Here is an 18,832-nt window from a genome sequence, read left to right as displayed (position 1 = left end):
ACAGAGGCAAGGAAGGCAAAGAGAAACAGTGACGCTCGGCACGAAACGCCGGCGGGGAGCGAAACGGCAAAAAAAAAAAAAAAAAAGACCATAGCCAAGCTGAATTCCAGACAAATCAAACAGAGTGACATTAAACATTAAATCGTGGGAGATCAGTCAGCGGAGCGTTATTTCGCCGAGCGACAGGGATGCACCGCTCCAGCAGTGGCAATTAGCACACCAAAATCAGACCCAATATGGATTATAATGTGATGGGAAGTACAAAGTCAAGGTGCCGTTTTCGCCGTGTTGTTAACATGTGAGGAGGGACCTTCTGTTTTTTGTTTTTGTTTTAGTGTTTTGGTGTTGAATATTTAATAATTACAAATTACTTATTCGATAAATAATCAATAATCAATAATTAATGATTGTTTCGTTAGGGCACCACCTTCATTTTGCTTAGTCCAAGAAAACAAATGTGTTTAATTTAAGTGAATCAGTCATCGAGCTTTGTCCGTTTCTCTTTCGGTGACCGTGGTACTAACGGGAGATACATATCACAAAACAGCATCCTAAATAATAAGCATTTATTAATTATCTAAAATACTTGGTAAGAACATGTAATGTAAGGAAATGAAAAATAAAGAATGAAATAATAGAAAATCATAAAAACAGCATTAACAGAAAATAAAGTCATCGCTGATTGGCAGTAATGGAGGGTTAGGGTTAGGGTTAGGGTTAGGGTTAGGGTTAGGGTTAGGGTTAGGCCTCTAAATATATTCCTTAGATTGTGTTCATGGTATTTGAAGGCCTCTAAGAGAAAAGTTTGTTCCTGTAAAAGTATAATGCTTTGGTCAGTGATAGTAATAGTTTGCCAAGAATGACATTTGCGTCAAAAGTAAAAAAAGAAATAAAAATGCTTTGCTGGTGGGATGGCCGGCTTGCATGCAAATCGCACATCAGAATTGTAACCACATCGTAACAATGCTCTCGTGTGGAAACGTGCAGATGTTCCGAGGGGCTTCGGGCAGAGCGGTGTGGAGTGCGGGAAATGCTCAAGGAACCAGGGCTTTAAATTAAGTACTTAAGGAGGGGTGGAGGTCAACAAGCACTGCTGACACACACAAGAGAGACAGGCTTGCGGAATCGCCTCCGCCTCCTGCACGGAGATTTCTGGAATAAAGAAGGGCTTAAGGAATAGGCAAACACGGTACCAGAAAAGTGGCTTCTCAAGTGCACACTCAATCCCTCTCCCCCATATGATAATTTCATATTAGCATTTCATTATACAACTGTGGATATCAGGATTGTGTCGAAAGACTAGAAGAACTGAATTACATTTCACTGTTTTGGTGTGAACTGCCAGGTGATGATATGCCTGTTATGCTAGAAGTTGCTCGATTGTGGATTTGGATCTTACCTCGTGGAATATGAACAAATTCCTCATGAAGATTTGGTGTATCTAGAGAACGAGCATGTCACAAAATAATAGATCAGAGGGTAAAAAAGAGGGGCCACACAACTAGCAGACCTACTGTATATAAACCGATCAGCCACAACACTAAAACCACTGACAGGTGAATAACATTGCTCATCTCGTTTCAGTGACACCTGTCAAGGGGTGGGATATATTAGGCAGCAAGTGAACAGTCAGCTCTTGAAGTTGATGTGTTGGAAGCAGAAAAAATGGGCAAGTGTAAGGATGTGAGCGACTTTGACAAGGGCCAAATTGTGATGGATAGACGACTGGGTCAGAGCATCTCCAAAACGACAGGTCTTGTGGAGTGTTCCCGGTGTACAGTGGTTAGTACCTTCCAAAAGTGGTCCAAGGAAGGGCCACCAGTTAACCAGCGACAGGGTCATTGGCGCCCAAGGCTCATTAATTTGTGCGGGAAGCAAAGGCTAGCCCGTCGGGCCGATCCCACAGAAGAGCTACTGCAGCACAGATTGCTGAAAAAGTTCATGCTGCTATGATAGAAAGGTGTCAGAACACACAGTGCATCACAGTTTGCTGCGTATGGAGCTGCTTAGCCGCAGACCAGTCACAGTGCCCATGCTGACCACTGTCCACTGTCATAAGCGCCTACAATGGGCACGTGAGCGTCAGAACTGGATCATGAATCACGTTTTCTTCTACATCATGTGGATGGCTGGGGTTGGGGTCCGATGCAATCGAGCATCAGTGGGATGTACTAGAACAACAAGCCCCGATCTATGGATGCCCCACCTCACAACTTACAGGACTTAAAGGATCTACTGCTAATGTATTGGTGCCAGATACCACAGGACACCTTCAGAGGTCTTGTGAGTCCATGCCGTGACGGTTCGGAGCTGTTTAAGCGACCTACACAATAATAGGCAGGTGGTTTCCATGTTGTGGGGGATCAGTGTATACTTTCAATGGGCAATAAAGTATGAGTATAAGGCTGTGGGGCAACACTAGGAAGGTCGATATAAAAAAGTCTCCTTTAGTGCACCTTTGATGAAGATGTTTTTCTTTATTAAACCAACAACAAGGCTATGTTCTTGTTATTAACATAATTGTCCGTCCCTGTAAACCACTGCATGACCTAAAAAAGTCACTTGATTCAGGTTAACGAAATTCTAACAACCTTAGGCATTGGTTTGATATCACGATTGAAAGCGCTTAGAATAGGGTTGCATAACTAATGACTTCTTATTGAAAACCTTCAAATGACATGATGTAACAGTATTCTTGTTTTCTTTCTTTTGTTTTTTTACATTGCGGTAACACTGACCTACTCATAATATTAACCTTGAACTTGAACTTGAACTTGAACAAAATGAGCTCACTCTTTTAACATCGTGGGGACATGCTTAGTGATGTTGCATTGGGTGACTGTCGTTTTTAGCGGTGAGCATTTAAGGGGTTTCAATAAAGGGTTTTTAAAAGGATTGCCTCTGATTCAAAAAATTGTCAAGAATATATATTGCAGAGAACAATAGATATAATCAAAGTGGGCTGACGACACGCATCCCTCAACCCCGCCCCCAAATCCCAGCAGTCAACGGGGGTCGGTCAAAATGAAGTTAAATTTGAGTAAAGAGAGAAAAGCCGGCACCGCGTGTAGCACCGCTGCATTCAAGGCCTGTCGAAAACGCTGCCGTGCTGCCTTCAAGCATCGGAAATATACATTTTAGATATTATTTATAATTTACAGGCCAGCGAAACCCTAACACTAGTTCAATTATATACAAGTTGGTGTTTGTTTATTTAAATTTTTTTACATTATTTTAATTTAAATTATTTAAATTATTTAAGTGTTTATAGACCAGCAATACCTGTAGTATACCGAGAGTAATGGTCTGTACCTTAGCAGCAAGCCAAAAAATGTACAGCGCTTCACTGTCGACAGGGTGAGCAGCTTCAAGTACCTGGGAGTCTCATTTAAATTTACAGGTACTCCTAACTTAACGACTTTTCGGACTTACGACCAGCTCTCCGACCAGTCGATACTGTGTGCTGCGTACAATACCGTGGCCTGCGCAGTCTCACCGTCAAGCATCTCATCACGCATCACCCTTTATATACTATATACACAACATACACAATATGCACTGTATACACTATATATACTATATACACTATACTATATACACTATATATACTATATACACTATACTATATACACTTTATATACTATGTACACTATACTATATACACTATATATACTATATACACTATATACACTATATACACTATATACACTATAAACACTATATATACTATATACACTATACTATATACACTATATATACTATATACACTATACTATATACACTATATATACTATATATACTATATACACTGTATACATCTCATCACCGTTCTCAGTGTCGTTCCTGCAGTCTGTCAGTATTCACTACACTAGCGTTCGCAATCACCGCGCCCCCTCACCATGAAATAACACAGGTCGTCTCTTATCGACCAATTCACTTAACGACCTGGTCCTATGAACGGAACTCGGTCGTTCAGTGAGGAGAACCTGTATTTTATTTGATTTTTTTTCTATTTACTAACAGTGTTACTTTTAAGGAATCAGTTAGTTCAGTTAGTTTCGTTAGGTAGTAATTACTTTAGCCAGTTTAGTACTTACTGTGCATAATCTTCAGGTGCGTTGCAAAGGCATTTCACTGCATATATGTATGATCGTATGTATATGTATGTGACAAATAAACCTCTTGAATCTTGAAACTTGTTTATAGATCTGCCCTGAAGAGCAAGTCGTTCAAGTTTCAAGGTTAAAGTGATCAACTTGGCAATATCATTATCTGACTTATTTCCTGCGTTGAAATAGATTATACAGCCTGTTCAAATATGGACATTCATTAAACACTGACTGCCTGAATCTATGGTGGTATCCTCACGGTGGCAACAAACCTTTCACTTACTCTTAATATAGCTCTGTTTTAGTGTAACAGTAGCTTAGTGCACATCCGTTATGATTGTAAGTGGTGGTATCAAGGGCTGGTGTGTTTGTATGTGCGTCGATGGTGCAGGGGTGGTGGAGTATCCGTGGGCTGGTTGTGGTTGGTTGGTCTGGGTCAAAAAGTCCAGGGCCGTTTTTTTGTCAAAGTCCGTCCCTGCTCCAGGAGCCCTGTGACAGTATTACTGAGGACCTCACTTCCCCAAAAGTATCTATATATTAAAATCAACTTCCACCTTCAATCATGTCCAGCAAAGCAGCTGCATTAAGTACTTGTCTTGTTTAAACCATCCACTACAGCATTTTCTTGTGTCACCTGACAATACATCCAATACATACATACACCTAAAATACTTAAACATACCTTATATGTGTTGCAGTGACCCTTTCCCATAGACCGTCAATAGCAAATAAGAAAATAACGTCATCAATGACAAAATATTTACCATAGGTGGGGTTTTAAGCTTTTCAGAATAAATATAGAAATTCTTCCATATACCAAACAGTCTGTTTGCTCAGTGAATTTGTCCAGGGGTTACAAGATTAGTAAAGCATATAACGTTCACTGTTGATACGGTTTTGCGAAAATGGAACCTGATTGGCTCATAATGTGGAGATGCTTTGAAGCTACACAGAACTTGGTAAAATCACCTTAAAATCAGATTTTCTGAATGCAGCTCTGAACACGCAATTTTGCAGCAGAAAACTTGTCTCAGAATGCAGTTATGTGGGAGTGAAATGTTACCTCGAGAACAGCCAGGTAACCCAAAGCTGGCTTCCCCTTGTGTGATAGATTTACTTTGGAAAGCCTACGTCCACCCGATTTATATATATATATATTTTTTTTTTCAGTGGACAGAACCAGGTAAGCAGAAACACTGTAAACATGGACACGGACCATACATATAAAGAGCAGAAAGATTCAAATAACTGTCCTGTGTCGAATAACCGTCCGCATGTGTCAGGTATTGAGTTCAGTGTCCTACGCCTTTGAAAAGATCATTAATGTTATATTATCAAACTTAATCAAATCAAACTGAATGGCAGATAACATAACTGATTTTACTTTGCCAAATCCATGAAACTGCAGAGTAAATAGTGGATACTTTTTTCTCACGGTTCACAAATGTTATTAGTGAAGTTGAGTGCACTGAACTCAGGATACAGTAAAAGCACCCAGAGGACCTCATGAGACAAGCATGTTAATTGCAAAGTATTTCCACAGCATTATGCAAATCCATGGGTTTATACTTAGTGAAAGTCAGCAGAACTACAAATAAGTAACATGTACAGTAATATGAGATGATTCATTATAGACAGTACAGTCGTTTTCAACATAATACATCATTGCAGTTGGCAATCTGACTGAATCTCTTGCTTTATTGATTGCAAGGCTTGTGTCTTGTTGTGAGGTTATGTTTTTGTATGATTCATAGTATTCAATGAGGTCCCACTCTTCAGATCTGTCTTTGTGGATATGCATATTTTTCATTGCTATGTATTCAGGTGTGTATTGAATGATGAGAGCGTAAACATATCTTTATTTCACAAGCCAGTTTGTTTGGTTAAGCAATCCCCAACACACTTCACTGAAGTCAATTTAGGGCAGACTACACATTGTGCAAATGCAAGCAAGGCTGTCTGGGTTGAAATCTGCTTCTCCCTTTTGGTGTTAATGAAATTACCCTCCTTGGAGAAAAAAAAAATAACGCCCAGTGTCCCGTTGACTTTCTGGCATAGATTTGGAAAATATTCTGGAATACAATATTCTGGAAAAAGACTGAAGCAGGACCAACACATGATTTAACAAACTATTGAATTTATATTTACAATAAAGCCAAAATCACATTTACTTATGAAGAAGAACTGAAGCCATCCATTTGATTCCTTAACCTGAAGGTACAACATAGGGAAGACAGAAGCATCAAGCTTAAGGTATTCCAGAAACCAACAGCTGATCCCATACCGCAGCAGGTGTCCAGGATGGCACACCAGCACAGTGGAAGTAATAGAAACGGACAACTCCATCTCCTTTAGCATTGGCTTGGTTACATTACCGAACATCCATGGCATAACAGCCCACACAGAGTTGAGGTCAAACACCACATTAAGACCCTTGATAAAACCCCTACACCTAACCACACAAATCACTGGTACATTCTAAACACTGAATTGAACCGGAAAGCAAGTGTGAGGTGATACATGACACGTGGGGTGAGAATTACCATGCCTTGGCGTTAAAGTGAAGAAGAAGAAAGAAAGAAACGTCACGTGACGTTCAGAGAAATATCAAATGGAGCAACATAACCTGAAACGGAAATTGGCGTATAAAGCTGCCAGGCAACGCTGAAAGCCCCCGTCCAGAGTGAGAGGCACATAATCACCTGGCAGCTCACGTCACAGTCAGAGGAAGACTGTAGCACACAGGCTGAAACTGTCAAAGGCAGTTTGCTCGTCTCCCGCTCTTTAATTTCATCTCCCTCACTTATTACAAGCACCGAGCCTGGTCGTAATGCAGGTTACGAGGGGGAACGTGTAGAAAGTGTGGTGAGGAAGGAGATTAATGTAAAAAGTAATGGCGTACACTGGGTGTCCAGGATGAGATTCATTACTTGAAGCACCTCGTTGCTGAGCCGCCATCACCCTCGAGGTGGAGGGCGAAGGGTGATGGCCCTCTGCGGTCTGCGTATAAACTCAGCCAGGGCAAAGCATTATTCTGTCAGTTTTCAAAGTCAGTCTACCAGGGTCAGTACACTTGGCTCGACTTAACTATGGGTTGGTGTCCCTGGCACAGGCAATTAACAATCTAAAAAAAAATAGCTTGAGAAAATTTGCTTTGGCTTTTAATGTCCTTATAATTCAATGTTTCAGCCAAAAACAGGAAAAAGCTGCAATAAAACAAAAACAGGCTACAAAAATATATTGAATAAAAATAAATAAAATTGATTATTACCCAAAAATTATGCAAAGCAAAATATAAAAGTGATCTATCATCAAGTGCATCTCTCATCGTACTGACCTTGTAAGGCTCTCCAAACAGGTTGAATCCAGTGGAGAACAGGTCTTCGTCCTGTTGCACTTCCTGGTTCCTCCTCTCCCACTCTCTCCTCTTCAGGGCACTGCGCTCCGACTCCAGATGACTGCAAGGTCACACAGAAAATAATCGGCCTCTTAGAAAGGTTAACATTCCTGATTGGAACGGACGGTTAGTCCCGTGAAATTGTGATCCAACCATCTCAATGAGTTCTGTTGATGGCTGACAAATTTATATCGCTGAAACATTTCTCCCAACCGGTTAGTCGTGAACAAAAGGAACACAGTCAGTTAACAGCTTTTCAATACGAGCTTGAAAAGACTCAATTAATGAGAAGAAGCAGAGACGGGGGAGAGGGGAAGGCAGATCAGAATTCTGTGACATGAACTACGAGAACAAAGAGCGAGCGAGAGAGAGAATACTGAAGGAGGCTGATAAAGACTAATTATGAATTGAGTGTGAGTGTATACCTGCAATGATCTAGAAACCACTACACCATTTATGTCACACTGAATGAATCAGGGTGCTATTTAAAAAAAACCTAAAAATAACAATATTAATAATAGTTTTATGAAAATGTATTCAAAAGCCCACCAAAATGTGAGATGATCTTCCCCCATATACCAAGCTGCAGGCCTCTGAGCTGTAACTACAGGAACAGCACTATGTCATTGGTCAAAAAATTTTAAAATTACATTTTAAAAAGTGACTACAGTCACTGAACATTGGCATAATAACACACACACACACACACACACACACACACACACACACACACACACACACACACACACACACACACACACACACACACACACACACACACACACACACACACACACACACACAATCTGAAAGGGAAACAAATTTGAACGAAATACAGAATCAATGACCATGAAATGGAAATTGAGGCCCCGGTACGACAAGAGAGTAGTGTGCATGCAGCCGTTGTCACTAAAACTGAAATGCACTTCTCCTGTGCACGTCCTAACGTATTCATTACACTCTTATCATAAACAGTGCATTCTTAGTCATTCTTATGTATATGTCAAAACAGTTGATTGATAATATTGATGACACTTGCTTTGCTATTTATAACCAAAACAAATGATTTGGGGATGTGCAAAAGAGTCATTAAGTGTTAAATGTTAGTCCTGTTGGACTGTATTTAAGCACAATGGGCCTCATTGACTAACAGTGCGTCACACACATCTGTGCTCAAAACGTGCGTACGCACAGTTGAAGCAAAACTTCAAGATCCAATAATGAATTTCCTCGGAGCAGTCATACGCAAAAATCACAAATGAAAGCGGCATATTAGGATGAAAATTAGTGAATAAAGAGTATATTAATATTCAGTATTATACAATATCAAATATAAAAATATAAATATTTATTAATAATTATAATCCGACACCGATTATTTTTGTTATGTCTCCTTTTTAGAAAATGTTTTATATGGGTTTTAAATAATTCTAGCATTATTAAATGAACTCTGTTGTATGTGCAATTGTTTAACACATGCAGGATATTAAAATGTCCATATTAATCTCCAAGCAGGGTTAGGGTTGGCATAACTTTATGGATATATTTCTGGATATTTCTAGATGCGCATCTTTAGCAATTGCCGGGATCTGTTTGAGAGTGAGAGTTAGAGATTGAAAGTGATCAGTGTAACGGAGAGTGATCAATACCTGGTCACCAGCTTCCACTGGCAAGAGAAGACCTTCTTTTTTTATTAATCATTGGTATTATCAATCTATGTTATTACCGGAGCAACTCAGTCACCAGACCAACCGCACCGTGCAAGACCCAGATATCCAAATCGTCCATCGGCTTCATGGCTACAAGCACCAAACAGCCTCCATGCAATCAATAAATAGAGAAAACAACTTTCATCTCAATTTTTTTTTATTTCAGCCAAACTGCGACCCCTGGAGAAAACGGCATCTACTGGGTGTGTCACAGTGCAGCGCAAACAAGTGAGAGGGTGAGAGAGAGCAAGAAAGAAAGATAAAGGGAAGAAAAGGAAGGAAGGTAAAAGGGGCAAAGCCAGAGAATTAAGATCAAATGATTGACAGTTGAAGTGCGTGTGCGTGCGTGTGCGTGTGCGTGTGTGTGTGCTTGCCAAACAGCTGTGTACTATAGATGTAATCTGTCTTTGCGTGGGGACCAGCGGTTGACACGTGTGTGTTGTCCGTCAGTGCAGAGAGGTAATTGACAGAGCTGTCACACACACACACACACACACACACACACACACACACACACACAGCAAGCAAACATGTGCACCGCAGTGGGCCCGGAACACAGATCACTGTCTGTGTGTCTCTCACATGCACTACACATGCGCCGCGGAGGAAATCGGGTCAGACGAGGTAATTAACACATCCAGACTAGACCCCCACCCCCACCCCACCCGCACCGCTGCTGCACTGGGAAAGAGAGACACAGGATCAGAGAGCACCTGTCACACAGAGACCACCCCCCAAATGGCTTTAAAAAGGAAAAAATTACAATTTGACGTACTGAACTGAAGAAATAGTTCTTTCATCTCAGCTTGATTGACTTGAGTTTTTGCCATGGTTCCCAGGCAGCAACCCGTGTCTGAGTTTTAATTTTAAGCTGCAAACAGTATATTAGTGTTAAGGTTTAATGTGGTAATCTTTAAGATTATTTTGTTCAAAAGCATCTTACATCTTGTTAGTTTTCTTTTTTTAAGCCTGTGCCAGTGGTTTTCAAAGGCGATTCGATAACGATTTCAGATCGGGCTGAGTGGTGGGAGTCCCTGGTAGTCCAGGGTAGTCATGCTGTCGAATCGTAGCTGTCATTGACATGTGTGTGTGAGTGAAAGACTCAAATCTGTATCAGTACGATCCCAATCTGCCAGGTGGTGATTCAGTCCATTTTATCGGGGCAAATCTTTCCAAAATCCTTTGGTGTGCGCGTCAAAGCCTCAAATCGCAACAGCAATTTTCAAAAGCCAATGAGACTGTGCACCTGCGCGATGGCGAAGCCAAAGAAAGCGGCAAGTGGGCGAGTGTGGACTTCTGGAATGCAGGAGCGACTTGTGGAGCAGTGTGAGACTCATCATTGTCTGACTCATCAGTGACGATATTTGTGATCTATAATTGTTTTGGTGTCAAAATATCATGAGATATGAATACATTCTCTTGAGTTCTGGAGTTTCCCTCCGTCTGTTCTCCGTCTTTAGATTTGTGCTCCTCAAAGACAGAAGTTGTTATGTGTGTGCACAAAAGATACTGTAAAATCTGCAAATGTCAGTCGTAAAGAAATGTTGTTGCAGTTTTAAATGGAATTCTGGGACTTGCAGTGTAATCCACCCAACACCAACGATGTGATGGGTTTTCACTATAAAGCGTTTAAACTGCAGAGCCTTTGCATAAACTGCACGGACTTCAAATTTTTCAATTTGCTGTATAAAATAATATATTCATATCTGCTTCATCCCAGGAAAAAGCTCAACTGTGGCGACCTCTAATATTTAGAAGTCGCAATTTATACAGCCGCTTTCGAAATCCGACAAAACCTTTACTCGGCACAGTCTGCGATGACGGCAAATGAATGAATGTGATTGGTATTCAGGTAAACCCTAACATCTGCGATTCAGTCGGTGAAGCAGTTTAAACGAACTCCGAATGAACCAAAAATCTGCATGTAGGCTGTATCCAGTACACAAAGTCAACATCTAACAAAAACTTATTCGAAATCCTTTAAACAAAAACAAAAAAGCTCCAACTTGGTCCCCGGTGAAACCGATGAATCCGCGTGATTGGTATTCAGTATTCAGGGTGCGCTCAATCCCTACTCAAAAGTCCATGAAACGGCGTCAAATTAATTCAGAATGAACCATGAAAAATGCGACGGTAAAAAAGTGTATTCCAAACGAGTGATTATATTACGTTCTTCCCTCTTTCTTACTCTTTGATATCCTACCTGATATCTACCAGGATAATTCCTTTCTTTTTGCACTAATTAGAATCCTTTTCAGCCGTAGCACTTACTGGATAAACCGCTCACCTCCGGCTCACCGCTTCAAAATAAATTGTGTTTATATCTGAGGACTCTGGAGGGTCGGTGTGCCGTGGAATGTTTTGTTGAATCACTGGATCATTACTTCAAGACGCTTTGCAGAATAAACCAAATATTGTTTTCGGTACGTAGCATCCCCCCCCCCCCATGATATATTATTTACAGAATGTTCGAACAGAAGTTAGGGGAAGTACCCGGGCGCATTTTCAACACCAAAGTCCCGTCTACGCAGTGGCCAATATCGTCCGAAAAAGATTGTTTCTTTGTCCCCAAACAGCCACGTCTTGTGGATGATGAACGGAAGTCAACCTCAAATGTTGCGGATGCGAGCGTGGACCAACAGCGGTGCAGGAGGTTTCTGTCCCTGACCCGCTCCGTTTGTGTTTGTGTGCGCACTGCTTTCAGCTTGAGTCTGATTCTGTCATACTTTTATATTGCAGTGTGTGTATTAATCACTCTTAACACGCGCGATTGCGTTTGGTCGTGCGTGCATATACTTGTATAGCAACAGTTCCGTAGCACCCTGAATTAATACTCAAGCTCCTCTTATCGGTGTCTTTTTTTACTGTCTTGATGGCTCACACAAACAAAAAACATTTCTTCTTTTACATTTTATTTTTTTGTATGCACTTTTTGGTTTACTGGGGATCGTGGTAGAACCATGGAGGAGATTGTTCGTCGACATACACAGTCTATCGTCTGAAACGTTGGAGAAAACAAATGGGAAAACAACATCTGTAAACGCCGGTATGCCTTGGATCGTCCCTCTGAAAACTACGCCAATAACTGCTTTGTGGGGACAAATGCAGCACAATAAAATCCAACGGTCTTCTACCCACTTAGCCCTGTGATTCTGTAGAAAGGGGGTAAGGGAGGATGAGAGGAATTTAGGACGGATGGATGCACCGGAGGTAGTGATGGTGGGTAGAGAATTATTTTGGTGGTGTTACAGGCGTAGTGTTGATGCTGTTACGTATGTGTATAGAAATATGGCGATGGTAGTTTTTTTTAATTTCCTTTCGCTTCCACTTCCCTTGTGCGTGTGTGTGTGTGTGTGTGTGTGTGTGTGTGTGTGTGTGTGTGTGTGTGTGTGTGATAGTGTCCTGAGGTAATGCTGATAGCTAGAGTAAGCTCTGGGAATTTAATCTCAGTAGAGCTATGCTGTGCTCCCCTGATAACTAAACACACACACACACACACACAAACACACACACACACCGAACACACACACACACACACACACACACACACACAGACACACACACACACACACACACACACACACACACACACCTCTCATTTCAAGCCCACAGACTGTCTGTGAAAATGTGAGCCTTAGAAAATGTGAATAAGTAATACTCTCCTCAACAGCTTCCTCCAAAGCCTGCCCTTGAGCCTGGCACTTTGACAGACATCAGTGCTGCATTATGGATTACGGATGAATGACATGGCAATTCCTGTCTATCGCCGTTATTAATCGTCAAAAACAGCGGAACTTCAGTGACTGTGATACAGAGCTGGGTGTCAAAATTCAATCATTCATTGTATTATTATTAATGTTGATTCCTACCATTATTAATATTATTAATAATCTTGTTGATGGCAAGCTTCCTTGCTGAGTAAGTAGGAAGTTCTGAGGAGTTCATCTCTTTAGCGTCTGTTAGACATAATAGAAGAAGACATAAAGTGTCATGGGAATATTTTTCTGTTTAAAGCATTTTTAAAGCTATGCAGACGCTCCTTACATTTGATAATTTATTGTACATGTATTTTGATTGTATTGCTATACTGTTGACTATTGATGTGAGCTGATGGGATATTACAATTCCACTTTCATGGATGAATAAAGTATTTATCTATCTATCTATCTATCTATCTATCTATCTATCTATCTATCTATCTATCTATCTATCTATCTATCTATCTAATCCAATCTCATGGCTCTCCAGAACACGGCACCTCCAGCAATCGGCACAGGAGCGTATTTCCAGGTCCTTTTCACCAGGAGGCGAAGCAACAATATCGACTGCCAGCTGAGGAAACCAAGGATACCAAGGACCTAGAGACCTAGCTCAACTGGCAGGCCTACCTGGTAGCTTGAATCCTGCAGAGGGCGTAACTCTAAAAGGTCCGAAGAGATCCAGGAAGTCCTCTCCCGCTCACGCCACACTGTTTGACCTCCCATCACTCAAGATGAGTATACCTTCGCCCTTACCCTGATAAGGGTTTATAAATAAATAAATAAATAAAATAAAAGCAACATCCAGTCCCATTTTTTCCCGGGCAGCAATCTCACCTCAACGATGCACTCCCCTCTTAACATGCTTGAGTCCCTCGATGCTCGGCTGAAACTAAGAACGTGCTCCAGCAATAACAGTGCCACAGAATCTTAGCCTCATCACCCAACATGCCCCAGTCATTAACCCTGCTCCCTCCCCAAAGCCCAACACAGCCTCGTGTCGGCTTTTCCCGCCACGTCCATTTACACCGTACATAGCCCTCCCTCTGGGGCAAACATTTCCCCTCATCTTTGCTCCCCCAAAGTAAAGATATCAATCTGGTTTCCCTCATTTTACCCTCACCCGAGTGCAACAAGGCAGTCTTGTCGAATAAGAATGTCACGGACGTTCCACGGCCATTCTAAAATGTGCTACCCCGTCTAGCAAGGGATCTCTCCATCATTTTTCATTTTGCCTTTGGCATTTAACATGATGTTATCTGTGCAGTTCACCTGGAAATAGACATGAATTAGACTCATATCTAGCTTTGGTGGGCAATCTTAATTTAAATATGGCCGCAATTTGTTTGACCAGTACCACAAAGCATTTTCCAGCAAGGTGGCCCTGTTCATCTCCAAATGTAACTCTTGAGTGAACTGGGATTGCCTGGTTGTGGAATTACTTGTGTGGTGTAATGTACTGCACTTAAAAGGGAAAATGCTGACACATGCTTATGTGTTTTTTAACCTGAATCATGCTTGAGTTGAACTTTGTACCTGAGTGCAGGAGAAAAAGCCAACGTGACAAAATCAGTACTGTCCAATGCTTAGCACATACGATGCTTAACATGCATCATAAATAAATTTGCTGATCATCATTGCATGAAAAACAAGACATGTGACTTTTGGTGTGGTCACAAGACTACGCCCAACTTTTCGTAAGTATAAGAGCTCTCTGTGGATAGAGGTACAGAGAGAGTGTACAGTGACACTACTGTGTCACTGTTTCAAAGTGTATAACTCTATTTCTCTCATATTTTGCAAAATAAATTAAATTCTAGCTTACTTAATGAGAGTATCAGTTTTTCTTCCTGATAGCAAGGGTTTATCTCACCGACCACGCAGTGGAATTTCCACGACAATTATTTGGTGACCAGGATGGGATCTCTACTTTGACTTTGTTGGACCTTATTTGTGTTCATGTTGTGCGCACAGTGGCACTTCAGGACCGACTGCAAGACATTCGTGGACCTAACCGAATGAAAAATAAAGTTTATCGATGAAACTGAGTCGTCCGGATGTGACAGCACATCCGGCAGAGATCCTGACTAATTTAAGGTGAGAACATACTGATACTAACAGTCTGGGACTCTTGGCGAATATCCATACCTCAGGCTGCAGGGCCACCACTCACGTGCTGCGTGAGTAGGAAGGATCATGGAAAGCCTTCGTACCGGGTGCAATAAGGAAACACAAAAAAAAACGCTCGATGAGACAGACACCTAGACATGACAACTAACAGAGTCTGGGACTCTAGGGACATCCGTTGACTGAACAAGAGTCGCTCGATGAGACAGAGTTGCCTAACGTGACGGACTAACGGACGGACTAGTCTGGGACTCTAGGAACATCCGTGGACCCAATGAAAGGAAAAAGATCGATCAAAGGATGGAAGGAAAGAAAATCGTACATATTTTAATTGAATGAATAACAAAGTATATACACAATTAAATAAAGAATACTTATAATTAATTAAAAGGTCTTAAATTATTTGCAAAGAACGTAAAAGATACAAAGTGTGTACAGATGGAAAATAATCCGATTGACTAACTCATGATCTTTTTTACGGTTCCACCATACTCTGGAAGGGGGGAACGAGCGCGAAAGCCACTCCAAGAACGGAATGACTGGTGAAATGTATGGTCAATAAATATGGGAAAGACATGGTACAACAGTTAAAATCATCGAGTAAACTAGGTTTTCTGACTTACTAGAGTTTTAGTTTAAACCAGCTAAAGAATTTAAAGAAAAAACCTGGATGTTATGAAAAGGGAAAGAAGAAAATAAAAGGGAAAGTAGACTGGAAAGCATATGTGACCAACGTGGATTTTAGGTACATTTGGTACCCTTTGACTTTTTCTCACATCATTTGAAAGTGAAGAATCAGAGCTTCAAAATAAGGTGTCACTTGTGTGACTCAAGCAAATATTTCTAAAGCTATGGCTTGTTAATGACGAGGGTGCGGCAAACTGTGTTTCTGAGATAATCACCCTCAACCTTTCCCCAACACTTGGATCCATTGTGGAGGACCAACAATGGCACATGGCTACTTGCCACATGGCCACTTCACACCCTGCTGAATGGGGTAATCTTTGCATTGTTCTTGTGTTTGTAAAGAATGTTGGTTACAGCGTCATCGACACACAACATATTTGTTTTAAATAAATATTTTATTTAACATTAAGAATATACATGTTTTATTAAAGCTGAATTATTGAGGAATTTAAAGTGCGGACAACACAACAAAATGTACAGTCAGTCAATAATATTAGTGTCTGTATATCAACCTTGTGTGTCATTTAGCTTTAAGCTTCTTAGCTTATAGATGTAGGCTTACGGCCTATTACAGGATGGCACCGTTGTGATAAAATGATAATAACCCGTGAATCAAGAGAATGATTCAAGATTCAAGATTCAAGAGGTTTATTCGTTTATTCGTTGAAGCACTGCATATTTGTACACCATCCACTGCGCACTGGGTCCACTTCCTCTTTCTTTTGGTTGCCGTTTTCTTGTTGTCCGAAGTCATTTCACTGCATCTCCCATTGCAGAATAGCTGTCTCATGGTAAACATGTCTTTTTCCTGCTTTGTTAAGGCTACTATCACGTAGCATGATCTATAGATAAAATCAGGATCCGTTTTTTTTGTACATGATTCCTGGTCAAGCCTGCCATTTTCTTTTCACCCCTGGCCCCATTTACAGGTAAACTTGAGAATCTTGTCCATTGGTACTTGCTCATAATCTGCATCACCAAACTCAATGGACTTCATCACATCATCAACTTCTTCCGTTGTAACAAAAACGGACGTATCGTCGGTCACCTCCGGTGGTTCTTCAAAATATCCTATTTCTACCAGATCTGTAGCACTGGTCAGATTAAGGTCCGCAATATGATTTAGAGCTTCCCCCACCCGCTTTTTCGTAATCCATAACCACACGGAGATGAACGTTTTCACAGACAACTGAAATCGAAGGTTCCTCGTCCTGCGCTTTAACCATCTGTTTACAGAAGTGACGTCAGCTTTTCTTCTTCACAGCTTACGCCACCTATAATGTATCTAGGTTTATGCAAAACTAGTACGATTTAAATGTTTAACTCTATCGAAACGGTTTCCCATTGTGACTTTACATCACATGGAACATGGATGGATGATTTTCACCTGGACGGTGGCTTTAAAGGAAACGATCGATTGACGTTCGTGCTGTTCAGTGTCTCGGTAAGTGAACTGTGTTTCCCCATATAATCTAACAGGAATATTTAACTTGACGGTTTAACATTTATCTACTATTTATAAATCAAACTTGGTTTTGAAAATATGTTGAGAGATTTAAAAAAACACAAAGGAACACGAATCTGGAAAAATCTAATTTTCCTTTATGTTTATTTTATCCCTCAACGTATTTTCAAAACCGAGTTTGATGGATGGAATGTTCTAATCCTCAGGCAGGCGTAAATCTGGTCCTGGTCTACTAGCCATGGAATGTACAAGAGATGACTCTGGTGATCAGAGATCCTGCCCCGGTATCTGGAAACGGAGAAGACTACACCCCAAGAAATCTTTATGAAAGGCTTAGGATTAGGATGGCAAGACGAAAATGCGGGATGGGAAGACACCATTGGGTCTCCATACATGGTTCAATTCAACCTAGTATTAGGACGAATTGCCACAGCCCACCACACTATTATGATGTGAGAAAAGATTAGAGCTTGCAAACAAAAAGACGATGATGGTCTAGACGATTACCTTGAACACCCCGTGCATCTCTTTAATTAGCACAGTGGTCTCAGGAGGACCCCTGGCCAGCCGTACGAGCAACAGCTAAGAAATTATCTTATTAAAGGTCTACAGCCAGAAGCCAGCCTTGGACAATTCAAATGGCAGGTAATACATGCCACAGACCACGGTAATAAACAGAAAGCAGCAAAAAAATGTGCACCGAGCTGTGGCAGCTGATACCTTGCAAATGGCTCAACTGTCTTTCAATGAGAGGAAACAATGATGATGCAGTAAAGGACAAGGAAGTGGAGGACCAGGAAGACAAGAGCACGCGCCATGCCAAGAAGGACCAGGAAACGGCAGTAACCTTACGGACGGACGGACATTATTATGCCTGTTACTGTGCTAACTAAACAGGAAGGAGGACAAAGAGGAAGGACAAAGTGTTTGCTTTCCACAAGGAAGAGGATGAGGTGGGCATGGCAGATACAAAGAACGCTATCAGCATTGACGGTGTCCCAAGACAGAACTGAGAGAAAACAACCCCCCCCCCACAACAGACACCCCTCTTCCAGATGTCTTAGAAGACCCGAACCTAGATGACACATTTGTCCTCCCTGCCCGACCATTATCCTCCAGATAAATGGTGAGGAAAATAGCATTTCTTGTCAAACTGCAAGATACTCTGTGCTATAGACTAATAAACTCAATTCAAGCCCACCATTATTGGGCCGCTCGGCCGCCATTGAAGGAGGAGCAGGACTTAGAACGGTAGAGTTTCACTGTACTTTTAGAAGCAATAGACAATGTAGATGAAACATCACCACATTACGTTGTGGTGATGTAGTGGTTTCATATTCTCCAACTGTTTCCCCGTTTACCTGTGTGACCAAAAACATTCACCTGTGTGGCAGAGACTGAAACTTGTATATATATTCCTATAAATATACTCCTATTGATAGAAACACGACACATTCTGTTAAAATGAGGGAAAGCGGTAACCTGATCGGAGTATTCCACTATGAAACTTTTAACAGACAACTTAAGGTAACTGCACTTATGTATAGAAAAGACTAGGTACTACTGGAACCATTGCTCTA

General features: G+C 41.1%; 1 protein-coding gene across 1 annotated transcript in view; it reads right to left on the bottom strand.

The window, feature by feature from the left end:
- aff2 (AF4/FMR2 family, member 2) overlaps nucleotides 1–18,832 on the bottom strand; it is a gene marked incomplete at both ends in the record, with an annotated part of 174,397 nt that overhangs the window by 103,555 nt on the left and 52,010 nt on the right. The window contains one exon of the mRNA XM_080007688.1: nucleotides 7,447–7,567. Coding sequence (XP_079863814.1) covers nucleotides 7,447–7,567 — 121 coding nt within the window. The remainder of the gene's footprint in view (nucleotides 1–7,446; nucleotides 7,568–18,832) is intronic.

This window comes from Zeus faber (genome assembly GCF_960531495.2).
Source record: "Zeus faber genome assembly, chromosome: 10".
Lineage (NCBI taxonomy): Eukaryota > Metazoa > Chordata > Actinopteri > Zeiformes > Zeidae > Zeus > Zeus faber.
Note: the sequence above shows the minus strand (reverse complement) of the source record. Positions and strands in the feature narration are given on the sequence as shown.